The sequence below is a fragment of the Bidens hawaiensis genome, unplaced genomic scaffold, assembly GCF_021521415.1.
Source record: "Bidens hawaiensis isolate Kalapana, Puna unplaced genomic scaffold, B.hawaiensis_p1.1 tig00000978_1, whole genome shotgun sequence".
In the NCBI taxonomy this organism is placed as follows: domain Eukaryota; kingdom Viridiplantae; phylum Streptophyta; class Magnoliopsida; order Asterales; family Asteraceae; genus Bidens; species Bidens hawaiensis.
In genome coordinates this window covers 3,627,478-3,643,732 of record NW_027491058.1, presented here as the reverse complement: position 1 = coordinate 3,643,732, position 16,255 = coordinate 3,627,478, and the positions used below count along the sequence as shown (strand labels likewise).

At 40.4% G+C, this 16,255-nt stretch overlaps 1 protein-coding gene and 1 pseudogene across 1 annotated transcript; one reads left to right on the top strand and one right to left on the bottom strand.

Annotated features, from left to right (window-relative positions):
• The first annotated feature begins 1,754 nt into the window (after nucleotides 1-1,754).
• On the top strand, nucleotides 1,755-12,370 carry LOC143549540 (ankyrin repeat-containing protein ITN1 pseudogene; annotated as a pseudogene).
• Nucleotides 12,371-12,771: 401 nt separating this feature from the next.
• On the bottom strand, nucleotides 12,772-16,006 carry LOC143549938 (protein RETARDED ROOT GROWTH-LIKE-like). Its single transcript, XM_077040706.1, has 7 exons — nucleotides 15,572-16,006; nucleotides 14,591-14,702; nucleotides 14,333-14,498; nucleotides 14,110-14,258; nucleotides 13,301-13,452; nucleotides 13,096-13,210; nucleotides 12,772-13,013 (listed from the first exon to the last, which is right to left on the bottom strand). Exons 1-7 carry the CDS (start codon nucleotides 15,940-15,942, stop codon nucleotides 12,876-12,878), a joined length of 1,203 nt encoding a protein of 400 aa, XP_076896821.1. The 5' UTR covers nucleotides 15,943-16,006; the 3' UTR covers nucleotides 12,772-12,875.
• Between the last annotated feature and the right edge of the window lie 249 nt (nucleotides 16,007-16,255).

Here is a 16,255-nt window from a genome sequence, read left to right as displayed (position 1 = left end):
TGGTTATTGATATTTCCATCACCAACAAAACCGCTAATAACTGACCATATACATAATATATTATCGATTATATAATATATAATTTCTTGTAGAAGCTACGTAATACATGCAAATTTAGTAACCGTCAATTATTCAATTCCAAATGTCTAATAAAAAGTTTTCATGGCCATTACATTGTTCTGTGCTTTTTTAGTCGGACCAAAACATTTTATGACCAATTTAGTTCATGGTTAACTAACTGGTAAACATACCGACCAAATCAACATCTAAAACCGGCTTAACCGGAACTACTCGTTTATCATTCACTATTGGCTGAAAGTTCGGTTTTGGTTACAGTTTTGGGCACAAACCGACCCATCCACACGCTAGCAGCAGAGATAGAACCAACTTTGTAATAAGATATCATTTTTTTTTAGACAAAGTATTTTAAGAATAATGCGCCAAATAATGCATAAAGTTCTGTTTGAGTGTTTGACTGTTTTGTTCTCTAAATTTGACAATCCACTAAACAAATTTAATAAAATAAGAACAGAAAAATTAGCATGTGCTAACCACAAGGATACATGTTCTGTCACAAATATGGCAAACATGTTTTGGATTTAATACTGCAATAAGAAAAGAACTTTATAGTTAAACATGCTAAGATAATACAAAGAAATCAAGACAAGTTTGTTTTTATATATGAAAAGCTGAAGTAAAATGGAGAACGCACCTTAATATATATATATATATATATATATATATATATATATATATATTTAAGTTCAAGAAATAAATCAAATTATTGTAAGAAATGAGAGAAATTATTATGAACCACTAGTTTTATTTTAGGGTTTAATTATTTAAAAATAAATAAAAAAGATGTAAATGCAACAATAAATGCACGCTCTCTCTCTAATTAATACAACTAATATAATAAACCATAATAAATATCTCTAATTAATATATCTAAATAATTTAACTATAATAATTAAAAAGATAAAAACACTACTTTAATTTTATTTTTTATTTACACATTATTCATTTTATTCAACATAAATACAATTTATTCATATAATACTATTTCTTTATATTAAAAAAATAATTTACACTCAATATATTAGCGCATATATCAATGTATTTAAGTTCAATAAATATACAATCTACACAAAGTTATATAACCTACACTTGTTTTTAAAGGGTTGTTTAGATTAATTATTTTACTATGTTGTTTAACTTTTTCCTCCTTTGTTAGCTAATAGCAATCGAAAGTCGAAATTTTTCTGTATTTAAATACGTCTGAAACATTATGGAGTTGAGTTGTTGCTTTACATCGCCGAATTCCAATGGATTCAGCCATGGATGAAGGTACGCTTTTAAGTTCTAACTCTTTTATGTGTTTGTGTGTGCTAGTGCTTGTGAGATGAAGATTTTTAGATTAGTGCTTTGTGTGTCGATTGATCTCAACTCGTGTGTGTATTGTAGGCTGCTAAATAATATTATTATTAACATATATGCTAATTTGCTTCTTATAAGTTATGACTTTTGATTGATAAAAGTCAGATCGATCGTCTGAAATTCCAAACTTCTTTGTATCATATCTCTGGATTAAACGTAGCAAAATGATGTTTGAAATGTTTACAAGAAGAAGAAGAAGAAGAAGATTATTGCATTTTGTGTAACCGGTGATTATGCCCCCAAATTAATCAATGTTCTTGATCTGATTTTAGTGATAACTGAGTAGTTTTGTAGCCTATCAAAGAACTTGGAGAAATATGCTAAAAACAGTAACTTCTTTTAGTTTGATAAGTTGTAATTTGGTAAAAATTGCTTCTGTAAATTTAGAAAGAGGGTTACTCCTGACTCCAGTTAAGAAAAATCAAACTTCTAACCTTCTTGAACCATTATCATCTTCTACATCTGCTCCAGCATCGGTACTTACACCTTCTGGAAAACGGATTATGATGAAGCAAGTGACACGCAGGCATAACGATACTGAGCTGCATTTTGCAGCTCAAAGAGGTGATTTGGCATCTATAAAGCATATTCTTGATGATATCAATTCACAAATGGTGGGATATGATTTAGATGCTGAGGTGGCGAAAATCCGAGCATCGGTGGTGAATGAAGTGAACGAATTGGGAGAAACCGCAATATATAAAGCTGCTGAAAAGGGGCATCTTGAGGTTGTGAAAGAACTCTTGAAGTACTCGGATAAAGAAACACTTACTAGAAGAAGCCATTTGGATTTTGATCCTTTGCATATAGCTGCTAGTCAAGGCCATCATGGTAAATATGCAAACATCTTAATATTGACTCTTATTGCAGCCATTGTCAAACTACTACTTGACCATGATGCATCACTTTGCCAAACCAGATCACAAGGCAATGTTACTCCACTTATCACTGCAGCTTCAAAAGGACACACAGTCGTTGTTCAAGAGCTACTTTCAAAGGATCCAAGCTTACTAGATATTCCCGGATCCAATGGTAAAAATGCACTGCATCTGGCTGCAAGATCAGGCCATGCTGAGACTGTCAAAAGTTTGCTTGAAAAGGACCCACAACTGGCTCGAAGGATGGACAAAAAGGGTCAAACTGCATTACACATGGCAGTCAAAGGGACTAGCAGTGAGGTGGTTAAGTTGCTGCTGGTATATGAGCTGTTTTGCCTCCCTGATACACATGTCAATGCACTAACCAGTGACTTCAAAACCGCATTCGACATGGCTGATCAAGGGCTTTCCCCATCAAAAGAATTAACATTTAACAGATATGGTGTCGTGCAGTCCTAGCCAACGAGCTGAACCACCCACAAGACGAATTGAGAAACACAGTGAGTCAGATAAAAAGCGACGTCCACAAAATCGCTAAACAAGTCAGAAAACTCCACCGTAAAGGAATCAGCAATGACAACAATTCAGTCACCGTGGCAGTGCTGTTGGCAACCATTGCATTTGCCGCAATTTTTACAGTTCCCGGTGGGCACAACGATGATGGGATGGCGGTAGTGGCCCACTTGACTTCTTTCAAAATCTTTTTTTATTTTCAACGCGATTGGTCTTTATTCGTCTTTAGCAGTGGTGGTGATTCATGACTTTGGGAATTAGAGGTGTGACGAAATCCGAGAGAAGAAAGGTGGTCGAGGTTAATATGGATAGCTTCTGTGTGCGCTTCTGTGACACACGGTAATCTCCCAACCCTATAAACCAAGTAATCAACCTAATAATTAGGTGATTGTGAATATTATGCGCGCTAAATTAGAATCAGCGCGGGCAATTGTTATGTACGCCCTGCGCGAGCGCGCGATGTAAGAACCAGCGTGGGCATATGTTATGTGCGCCATGCGCGAATGTTTTGACTTTATGTTTTCATGTAACTTAACTTTATGTTGTCTGATGGGTTGACCATCCCGCACGATGCTAAGGCGGGTGCATCCTAAATCGTTTATGCGCGTGCGGAAGGAGAACTAACCTCCCCGCATGGCGGGAACATTGAGAGTTAGTTTGTCCGAAGCTCCAAGATGGAATTGACTTCAACATGACTGATCACTATGTTGAAATACCAAGACCACCTGGAGAATCTACAAATGAAACTCAATGTCCCTGACTGCGAGAAGGTTACGTACCTACCCGCAGCAAAGAAATGTCTTTCGCGCAGAAAGCTATGCGCAGAAAGCTATGCGCACAAAGCTATACGCACAGAACACTTAGCCTAATCTCCAGATATAAGGGGATTATTCCCGCCCAAAAAGGAAACAGTTGCGTGTTTCAGAGATTTCTACTTTTTAACTGTACACTGACAAAAGCACCTGAAAAAGCATACTGTAACATGAAAAGTCAACTGTCAGCCACCCTACTCTCACCAACCACAGACCTGCATGTCCTGTCCAAATCAAATCAGAACCTTTTACCCACTCCTCCACTTTTAAATAAATAATAATAATTTCCATACTTTATCATCATTACACCTAGATATGAAAAGATTACAATCCCCTAAAGTAAGGGATTGTGTTCCCTAAATCTTGCCTATAAATATGTAACCCAAATTATCACCCAAACACACTTCAAACTTCTCTCTTAAAACTGCAAATTTCACTAATCATCGTCCAAGCATCCGTTTGATTTTCTATTCCGTTCCTGTTACTAGGTAAGCCGAGATTATAACCCTGAGATCTACTTTCCAACCCTTATATTCTCCTATTTCTGGATCTTAATATATATACTTGTTATTTAATCGTATTCTAGACCTTCAATTCCGAGGCCAACACCAAGAAAACCCGAATCTCGATTAATCCCTTAACAAGAACCACAGGTGAGTCTCACAGCCCCTATTTTCACTGTTTTCACTATTTTCAAACTGTTTTCGGGGCGAGGGACACGTACTGAAATAATGTTTTATCATGGTATACTTACAAGCTATGCAAGCGATTATGTGTTTAAATTATGTTTCATGATGAGCAATGCAAGCGGTTATCTATGGTTTTCGATGTTAGTGCACCAGATTCGAGTAAGTGATCACTTTACCATTGGAACTCTAAGGGTAGGGACTGCTGGTTTGATCCGCCCACTCGTAGGGGTCGCACCTCTTACACAGACGAGTGCCTAGCATGTCACGGGGCAGTACTATGGGATTGAGCCCGCTCGTAGAGGTCGCTCCTCTTACGCAGACGAGCGCCTTGTTTTCCGGCACAACGTCCGCGCGTAACCCGCGGGACGGTATTATTCGCTCGTAGTGGCAGCGCCACTTACACAGACGAGCACGGTTCTCAGAAATGTTCGCGCGTAACCCGCGGGACGGATTTATCAAAGGAAACGTTATCAGAACTATGTTTTACTAAGCATGTGTTTCAATGATGCTATCAGAATTATGTTTTAGAATGATTTTTATCAAGACTATGATGCAATACGATTTATCAAGTTACTAAAACTTGTGAACTCACTCAGTTTATACTGATTCAAATGTTTTACGTGTCTTTCAGGAGATAACTAGGTAGCGCATGGAGTCACACTTAGAGCACCTCACGCTGAACATCTAAAACTAGCTTTTTGGAAGATTTTAGTTCTATCCCTTCGATGCGCGCGGTTGTTCCCGCCACGCAAAGGGGATATGGCGTGGAAATCTTCAACAGTTTTTATACTTGGATGTTTTTATGTAATATTTAAACAATGTAATGTATTTGTATTAAACTTTTCATGCGCAATGAAAATCTATCTTTGAATGTTTTGCAATGGCCCGTGCTTGATTATCAATCCCCACTCGCGCGCAGCCCGGCTGTTTCCGCCGTTCAGGGCCGGGTGTGACAGATTGGTATCAGAGCACTGGTTATAGCGAACTAGGAAAAGAAGTTTTAACCTAGACTATAACCGTCGGGGAATCGCATGAAGTATTTTTCAAGAAAAGTATTTTCAAAAGAAAAACCACACACACTTAGGAACACGGGTCACACAATGTCTAGTGAACATTAAGGATAAAAACACTATGTGCTCATGGTACATGCGCTAAGTTTGTTATATTTTCTCTTTTTTTAAGAACGAGAATGCCTCCAACCAGAGCCAAGGGAATTACCATGACACCCGAGGAACTCGCGGAAATAATCGCGCAGGCGATCGCGACACATGAGGCCAGCAAGGCTGAATCTAGTCAGGGTCGTCAGAACGAGACCCCCGAACCCGAATCAGGAGCCTTGGACAAAGGGTGCTCCTATAAGACATTTATGGCCTGTAGGCCTTGGCCATTCAAGGGTACCGAAGGGGCCATTGGGCTCTACAACTGGATTGACAAGATGGAGACAGTTCTCTCCATTAGCAGATGTAGTGAGAACCAGAAGGTCCTTTACGCGACCTGCATGTTCCAAGAAGCAGCTTCGTCTTGGTGGAAGCTTCAAGTGAAGACTTTGGGGCGAGAAGTTGCTCTTCACAAGACCTGGGAGGAACTGAAGGAAATGTTGATGAGAAAGTTCTGCTCTCGCGCAGAAATTCAGAGTCTGCAACAGGAATTCTGGAACCACACCATGATAGGAACGGATATCGACGCCTACAACAACCGGTTCAACGAGCTTTGCCAGTTGGTGCCAGACATGGCAAACACGGAGGAAAAGAAGATCGAGAGGTATATCTTTGGGTTACCTCCTGTTGTTAGGGTTCCGCTCAACGCCGCAGCGCCCCCAACCTTTGATGAGGCGGTAGCGCGGGCCATCACCCTTACAAGGGATACGGTCCGTGCGGGCATGTTGACTACGCGCGGAAACGAGCAGCGAACCTTTGACTCCAAGAGGAAATGGAACTCTCACCACCGAGGGTCCGACTCCAAGCAGCCACCGTTCAAGAAGCAGGAAAGCGCAAGGGTTTACGCGATCCAAGCCGCGGAGCCATCAAGGAAAGGATACAGCGGGCCTTACCCATGGTGCAACAAATGCAAGTTTCACCATGAGGGTGAATGCGCGAGCGTCATGTGCGCCAAATGTAACAGACCAGGGCACAAGACGGTGAATTGCCGTGCTAAGGAAGCTGGAGCCAGTGACAACTGCTACGCATGCGGGAAACCAGGGCATTTCAGTCGGGATTGCCCACAAAAGGGAAACCAGGCTCGCGGGAGAGCTTTTGTGATCGGCGCAGGCGAAGCAAAAGAAGAGCCGAATGTGGTAACCGGTACGTTTTTACTGAACGGCCATTTTGCATCTGTCTTATTTGATACTGGTGCTGACCTAAGTTTTATATCCGCTGAGTTTAAAGACTCCCTAAGCTTAGCAACCAGTAGGCTAGACACACCTTATACTATAGAACTAGCCAATGGTAGGCAGTTATGCGCGAACGAAAGAACTGAACAATGTGTAATAGTCATGGGAGGTCACGGGTTCAATATTAACTTGTTGCCGATAGACTTGGGAAGTTTTGACATTGTGGTAGGTATGGATTGGTTAGTCGAGAATCACGCGGAGGTTATTTGCCATGAGAAGCAGGTTCGGATCCCACTGTTGAACGAAGAAACCTTGGTGATTCAAGGGGAAAGAAGGGGAGTTGCGACGAAACTGATTTCGTGCCTAAAGGCGCGCAAGTGCCTAAGGAAAGGGTGCTACGCCTTCCTGGCGCATGTAGTAGAGAAGGAAGGAGATGAGCGAAGAATTGAAGACTTACCAGTAGTGCGCGAATTTCCAGAAGTTTTTCCTGAAGATTTGTCCGGATTACCGCCGCCGCGACAAGTCGAATTTCGTATTGATTTAGTCCCAGGAGCTGCGCCAGTAGCTCGAGCGCCTTATCGATTAGCTCCATCTGAGATGCAAGAGCTATCCAATCAGCTACAGGAACTATTGGATAAGGGTTTCATATGCCCAAGCTTCTCACCTTGGGGAGCTCCAGTACTGTTTGTAAAGAAGAAGGATGGTTCCTTCCGGATGTGTATTGACTACAGGGAGCTGAACAAGCTGACAGTCAAGAATCGGTACCCCTTACCGAGGATTGACGACTTATTTGACCAGTTGCAGGGATCCAGTTATTATTCGAAGATAGATCTACGGTCAGGATACCACCAACTTAGGGTCCATGAGGAAGATGTGCCGAAAACAGCCTTCCGAACTAGATACGGCCATTATGAGTTCTTAGTGATGCCTTTCGGGCTAACTAATGCGCCGGCTGTATTCATGGATCTGATGAACCGCGTGTGCAAACCATACTTGGATAAGTTTGTGATTGTATTTATAGATGACATTCTGATTTACTCTCGGACCAAGGCCGAGCATGAGCGACACCTGAGATTGATTTTGGAATTGTTGAGGAAGGAAAAGTTGTACGCGAAGTTTTCCAAGTGTGAGTTTTGGCTTAGAGAAGTTCACTTTCTCGGTCACGTTGTAAACGAGAAAGGAATACACGTTGATCCTTCCAAAGTCAAGGCCATCGAAAACTGGGAAGCGCCAAAAACCCCAACTGAGGTGAGGCAATTCCTAGGACTAGCTGGCTACTATCGACGCTTCATTGAGAACTTCTCCAAGATAGCTCTACCTCTGACCGCGCTAACTCAGAAAGACAAGAAGTTTGGTTGGGGCGAAAATCAGGAAGCGACATTTCAAATGTTGAAACAGAAGTTATGTAGTGCGCCAATTTTGTCTCTGCCCGAGGGGACGGATGACATCGTCGTTTACTGCGACGCTTCACATCAGGGACTCGGATGTGTCCTTATGCAGCGAGACAAAGTCATAGCGTATGCCTCGCGCCAACTCAAGGCCAATGAAAAGAACTACACAACGCATGATCTGGAACTTGGAGCGGTTGTCTTCGCGTTAAAGATTTGGCGCCATTACCTCTATGGTACAAGGTGTATAATCTTTACGGATCACAAGAGCCTTCAACATATATTTGATCAAAAGGATTTAAACATGAGGCAACGAAGATGGGTGGAGTTGTTGAATGATTATGATTGTGAAATTAAGTACCACCCTGGAAAGGCGAACGTGGTAGCAGACGCGCTAAATAGGAATGAGCGAATAAAAACGCTACGAGTCAAGGCTCTAAGGTTGACCATTCGCGCAGATCTCTCTACCCGCATCAGAGACGCTCAGCAAAAAGCCTTGAAACCAGAGTTTGTTAAAAACGAATCCCTTGGGGGTATGATTAAGAATTTGGAGATCAAGGAAAACGACACTCGATATTTTGCTAACCGCATATGGGTCCCTCTCAAGGGAGGATTGCGCGAGCAAGTATTAAACGAAGCTCACAAGACGCGGTATTCCATACATCCTGGCGCAGACAAGATGTACCAAGATGTTAAAGTGCTGTATTGGTGGCCCAATCTTAAGGGCGCCATCGCGACGTATGTCAGTAAGTGCCTGACATGTTCGAAGGTAAAGGCTGAATACCAGAAGCCGTCGGGGTTACTTCAGCAGCCAGAAATTCCCATGTGGAAGTGGGAACAAATCTCTATGGACTTCATCACCAAACTGCCAAGGACACCTGGGGGTTACGACACGATCTGGGTTATTGTAGATCGGCTAACTAAGTCAGCGCACTTCCTGCCGATCAAGGAAACCGATAAGATGGAAAAGTTAGCCCGATTGTATATTCGAGAAGTAGTTTCAAAACATGGAGTCCCAGTGTCCATCATTTCTGATAGAGATAGTCGGTTCACCTCAAGGTTTTGGAGATCGTTACAAGGGGCTTTAGGTACTCGTCTTGACATGAGTACGGCATATCATCCCCAAACGGATGGACAAAGCGAACGAACAATCCAAACATTGGAAGATATGCTGCGCGCGTGCGCAATCGATTTCGGAGGTAGCTGGGATACTCATCTCCCATTGGTTGAATTTTCTTACAACAACAGTTATCACACAAGCCTCAAGGCTGCGCCGTTTGAAGCTTTGTATGGGCACAAGTGTAGATCCCCACTGTGCTGGGCTGAAGTGGGTGACAAGCAAATGACTGGTCCAGAATTGATCCAAGAAACAACAGACAAGATTTTTCAGATACGGGATCGCCTTAAGACAGCGCGCGACAGACAGAAGAGCTACGCAGATGTGCGAAGGAAACCGTTGGAGTTTCAAGTAGGGGATAGAGTACTTTTGAAAGTCTCTCCATGGAAAGGAGTTCCCCGTTTCGGCAAGCGAGGAAAGTTGAATCCGCGCTACATTGGACCATTTGAGATCCTGGAAAGGATCGGTCCGGTTGCTTATAAACTCCGTTTACCCGCCGAACTCAGTGGAGTTCATGATACGTTTCATGTGTCCAACCTCAAAAAGTGTTTATCTGACGAAACGTTGATTTTACCGTTGGAAGAGATTCACATCGACAAACAACTGCACTTCGTAGAAGAACCTATAGCAGTAACCGATTGGAAAGAACAAAAGTTACGCAGAAACAGAATCAAGTTAGTAAAGGTTCAATGGAACTCAAGGCGTGGGCCTGAATTCACTTGGGAAAGAGAAGATCAAATACGCAAGAAATACCCACACCTCTTTCAGAGCATGGCTTCTGCCAGCGACGTCTCCTAAATTTCGGGACGAAATTCTCTTAACAGGGGGAAAATGTGACACCCGGTAATCTCCCAACCCTATAAACCAAGTAATCAACCTAATAATTAGGTGATTGTGAATATTATGCGCGCTAAATTAGAATCAGCGCGGGCACGTTATGTGCGCCCTGCGCGAGCGCGCTATGTTAGAATCAGCGCGGGCAATTGTTATGTACGCCCTGCGCGAGCGCGCGATGTAAGAACCAGCGTGGGCATATGTTATGTGCGCCATGCGCGAATGTTTTGACTTTATGTTTTCATGTAACTTAACTTTATGTTGTCTGATGGGTTGACCATCCCGCACGATGCTAAGGCGGGTGCATCCTAAATCGTTTATGCGCGTGCGGAAGGAGAACTAACCTCCCCGCATGGCGGGAACATTGAGAGTTAGTTTGTCCGAAGCTCCAAGATGGAATTGACTTCAACATGACTGATCACTATGTTGAAATACCAAGACCACCTGGAGAATCTACAAATGAAACTCAATGTCCCTGACTGCGAGAAGGTTACGTACCTACCCGCAGCAAAGAAATGTCTTTCGCGCAGAAAGCTATGCGCAGAAAGCTATGCGCACAAAGCTATACGCACAGAACACTTAGCCTAATCTCCAGATATAAGGGGATTATTCCCGCCCAAAAAGGAAACAGTTGCGTGTTTCAGAGATTTCTACTTTTTAACTTTACACTGACAAAAGCACCTGAAAAAGCATACTGTAACATGAAAAGTCAACTGTCAGCCACCCTACTCTCACCAACCACAGACCTGCATGTCATGTCCAAATCAAATCAGAACCTTTTACCCACTCCTCCACTTTTAAATAAATAATAATAATTTCCATACTTTATCATCATTACACCTAGATATGAAAAGATTACAATCCCCTAAAGTAAGGGATTGTGTTCCCTAAATCTTGCCTATAAATATGTAACCCAAATTATCACCCAAACACACTTCAAACTTCTCTCTTAAAACTGCAAATTTCACTAATCATCGTCCAAGCATCCGTTTGATTTTCTATTCCGTTCCTGTTACTAGGTAAGCCGAGATTATAACCCTGAGATCTACTTTCCAACCCTTATATTCTCCTATTTCTGGATCTTAATATATATACTTGTTATTTAATCGTATTCTAGACCTTCAATTCCGAGGCCAACACCAAGAAAACCCGAATCTCGATTAATCCCTTAACAAGAACCACAGGTGAGTCTCACAGCCCCTATTTTCACTGTTTTCACTATTTTCAAACTGTTTTCGGGGCGAGGGACACGTACTGAAATAATGTTTTATCATGGTATACTTACAAGCTATGCAAGCGATTATGTGTTTAAATTATGTTTCATGATGAGCAATGCAAGCGGTTATCTATGGTTTTCGATGTTAGTGCACCAGATTCGAGTAAGTGATCACTTTACCATTGGAACTCTAAGGGTAGGGACTGCTGGTTTGATCCGCCCACTCGTAGGGGTCGCACCTCTTACACAGACGAGTGCCTAGCATGTCACGGGGCAGTACTATGGGATTGAGCCCGCTCGTAGAGGTCGCTCCTCTTACGCAGACGAGCGCCTTGTTTTCCGGCACAACGTCCGCGCGTAACCCGCGGGACGGTATTATTCGCTCGTAGTGGCAGCGCCACTTACACAGACGAGCACGGTTCTCAGAAATGTTCGCGCGTAACCCGCGGGACGGATTTATCAAAGGAAACGTTATCAGAACTATGTTTTACTAAGCATGTGTTTCAATGATGCTATCAGAATTATGTTTTAGAATGATTTTTATCAAGACTATGATGCAATACGATTTATCAAGTTACTAAAACTTGTGAACTCACTCAGTTTATACTGATTCAAATGTTTTACGTGTCTTTCAGGAGATAACTAGGTAGCGCATGGAGTCACACTTAGAGCACCTCACGCTGAACATCTAAAACTAGCTTTTTGGAAGATTTTAGTTCTATCCCTTCGATGCGCGCGGTTGTTCCCGCCACGCAAAGGGGATATGGCGTGGAAATCTTCAACAGTTTTTATACTTGGATGTTTTTATGTAATATTTAAACAATGTAATGTATTTGTATTAAACTTTTCATGCGCAATGAAAATCTATCTTTGAATGTTTTGCAATGGCCCGTGCTTAATTATCAATCCCCACTCGCGCGCGCCCGGCTGTTTCCGCCGTTCAGGGCCGGGTGTGACAGCTTCGGTAGCCTTTATGGCGTCGTCTTATATAGTTATGTTATTGGAGTTTCTGTGTTTGGTGGGATTATAATGTTGCTTGTGCTGGGAACGATGATGTACTATGTGATTAAATGGACGAGAACTACTTCGACAAGCAGGAAGAAGATTGCAAACCCGGGGGCACATTAAAGCATGGCCGCCTTGGATCATGTAAGCGAAAGAAAGAAAAACTAGATACATTCAGCATTCTAGTATAATTTTAGATAAAATGACTTATATTTTACTAACTTCTGTTAACATGTTTAGCTACTTCTATAGTTATAATCGTGAATTTCTTATATAACATTATCTTGAATTGGATTAAGCATGGAATAAACCAGAAAACTGGCTCAAAGCGAAAAAATATTTGATAAATTATCAATTCCAGCAGAAAAACTTGAATACTAAATTCAATACAATAACATAACTATCATCATACTAATAATGTTGGCCTTAAATATAATGTCATCCGCATTTTGTAACCAGTGAAACAGCCGAGCGAACGGTTCAATAACCGTCCTAAATTTGAAAACATTAGTTTAACCATTAAAGGAGCAAAAATATTACTCATCAACTAAAATGTTGACCCAAAGTTTATGCATCTTCCCAAAGATAGGCTAGTTCTCTAAACTAAATAAAAAAGCAAAAGGATGCGAGTCAAAATTATTAACAAAATGATCTTTTCTATAGAGCCGTGACAGACTTGTGCGCAATGTCATAAACAGATATGAGAATTTCAGCACCTATGAGAATAATAATCAGCCACTCCAGAAAGTCTGACTTCCTGTTCTGAAGTATCTCTTGAAGAAACCGAATGTTATGCTGCAATCAAAATATGAGTAAACAATTATTCTAACGCAAAAAGAAAAGTTAAAATGGAATTTGCAGAAAACAAGTATCTTACCTCCACAAATTTCAACTTAAAATCCAAACTAGCAAATCTCTGAGTCAACTCAAATTCATCTCTTAAATACTCCCATATTTGTGCGTATTTAGCATCCTTCCAAGCAATATCAGATCTATGTAACCACCGATACAATTTCCATTAACAGGTTTTTTATACGATTTTTCAGGAAAAAAAAACTATAATGTTATAACTTAAGACTTACCTCTCAAAAAGCCCAAGCTTAAGTATGACATCAGCAAGATTTGAATTTGCCTTCCCCACCAGCTGAAATAGCTTTTTCCTCTTCATTGTAAACGTTCCAGTTTTCTCCATACCACGATTAATATCAGTAAATTCTCCAACCATTCCATCAACCTAAAACAAGTACAAGGTTTTCATAATTACTAGGCATGCCCTAATTGGCAGACCATGCAAGTTGGTTAACAGGTATGTCCTAAATTCTTAATCTTTTAAGAAATAGCTAGTGTGCAAAATATGATGCACGTATTCTTATTTCAATTATAAGCATTTTTTTGTAAGATAATTAAGAAGGTTTTACGCACTACTGATGTGCTCGAGTTGTCTTTCAACCCGTTCTACCCATTTCCTAGGCTTGTAAACAAACTGAACAGCTGAGCACGAACAAGACTTATTCGTGTTCGTTAAAAAAATGAACATCTTCGTGTTCATTTGTTAAGAAAATGAACGTAGATGAACAAACGAGACGTGTGTTCATGTCCATTCTATTAACTAAACAAATAAAAAAAATTGTTCATGTTCGCTTGCTTATTAAATAAACAACCATAAACGAACATCTCATCAATCGTTTCGCGAACTGTTCACTCAGCACTTTCGTTTACAGGCATACAATTTCCTTAGTTTTAAGCAAACTTTATTGTGTTATTTTGTTTGGCATGCTAGATATGAAACATAACCCAAATTCACCTATTCTTTAGTAAATGGATCAAAATTGTTATCTCTAAGGCTCTAACAATTAATAAGAGAAACTTGAACTGTAGATAGTTATAATACCTGGCGAACATAGTAATCAAGAGCTACACTCTGGCCTAAAACACTGCCTATTGTACGGATCCCATCAATATTCAAATATTGAAGCATTATATAATCTAGCCCACCTTCCATCCACGTTTCCAATGTTGGTTTCTCCTTAACTTCATACTCTGAGTTAATAACAAAAGACTAACTATTAATATCTAAATGAAAAGTATATATCATAAGCTCAATGAAACATTACCATCTTTTCTCATTTCCTGTTCAGAGAGCTCCCCAGAAGCATGTTCTTTTACAATTTTAAGATACCGCTCGGTTTCATGCTCACGAGTGTTAAACAAGACAACAGAACCATACTGAAAAACTACCATATAGACATTGTCACTCCCACTTAAACTTGCACCCAAACCCTGAAAAACCATAATCATAGTTAAACGAAATCATGAAAACATACAATAAAGGAAACCGGAAACCAACAATTGAATAAAAAAATAACACTTACAATAGATTCAGGCTTTGTGTCGCCAAACCTCAGGACAACATAATTAGTCATCCTGGAAGTAGGCTGGATGTAATTAGGTCTGTTTTGGTCCATTAACTCCTTCAAATTCACACTGAAAACAAAATCAACAAGTAAATAATCACAAGACAATATGCTCATAATAAAGCTACAATAGCATAATTACATAAACCAAACCAGCTACACTCACACTTGCATATCAATTATCAGGGGTGACCAAATAATCAAACTACCCAAACTGAAACCAAATGAACTGAACTGTTCGGTTATGTTATAATCGATTAACCAAAAATTGCAGTTCAATTATGGATTTAGAGTATGACATAACCAACTTGACCGATATTGTTCGGTTAGGCCATAACCGATTAACCAAAACTTGTACGGTTTTAGTGTATGGCATAACCGAATTAACCGAACCAAAACATTCTAACTGTATTTTTTTTATAAATTCAGAACAGTTCCTCCTATTCAATTAATTTGTGCCCTATGAAATGTTATAAAAAACATTTAATTACATGTCTTTATTTTAACATATAACAATACAATTGCATTATAATTTTTTTTAAACGCTAATTCAAGCAAGTATGAACATATATACCTAGTTGAGAAGAACTTCTGGAATTAACCGTTAAAGTGTTAACCGACTTAACTGAACGGAACAATTAACATATAGTTCAGTTAAGCCAGGCTGTATAACCTAAAATTGTAATTCGGTTATGATATTAGTGTCGGCATAGCCAAAGTAACAGACCCGTGACCAAATTAGCTAAACCAAACGATTAACAAATGGTTTGGTTCAAGCCGTAACCTGTATTCGGTGTACAGCATTACGACAAATTCTAACTGTAACTTTATAAAAATTCAAAGCAGTTCCTCCTAATCTTCTAATTCATGCCATAATACATATTATTTAACAAATAAGAATACAATTAGATCATATACATATATATTATAATAATATACCTAGTGGAGAAGAAATAAGCCTTAACAGGAATAGGCGGCTTAACATCCTCGTCAACCACATCATCTGACTCATCCTCAACACCTTTAACTTGCTCATCACACTCCACCACAGCAGCCGCCGGAACCGACGGCGCCGACGAAAACGAGGAAACCCATTTGCCTATAACTCCGTTGGGACTAAACCCAGAAAACTGACGGTCCGCCGTTGCGATCGGAGACGAATGTGAGAATCGTGTTAGGGTTTGGTGGAAGTGAGGTAGGGCGTGGTGTGTGGGTGTGAAGAGAGTGATGGGGTTGGATGAGAGTGAGATTAGGGTTCTGAATGACCGGAGGATTAGGGTTTGGGATGATGGAGATGAGTGGAAGAACATGGTGGATGAAATGAAGTGAATTTGGTATCGGAATATTATTCAGGTTGGCCGGAGCATTTGCTCCGTCGTGGGGTTTAGGTTGAGGTTTGTCGTGTGTGTGTGGGTTTAATATGATTAGTGTGTACGACCAAGTTAATGTAGATAAAGAGACTTTGAGGAATGATCTTGTGATGATTTGTTTAAATTTCAAATTTTATATCAAGGGTCTTTGCTAAATAGAAAACTATGATTTGCCTCCCTCTGTAATTTTGACAGGGGCCCTTGAAATTAAATTTCGGGTATTGAACCCATGTGTTTTTCATAATAATGATAT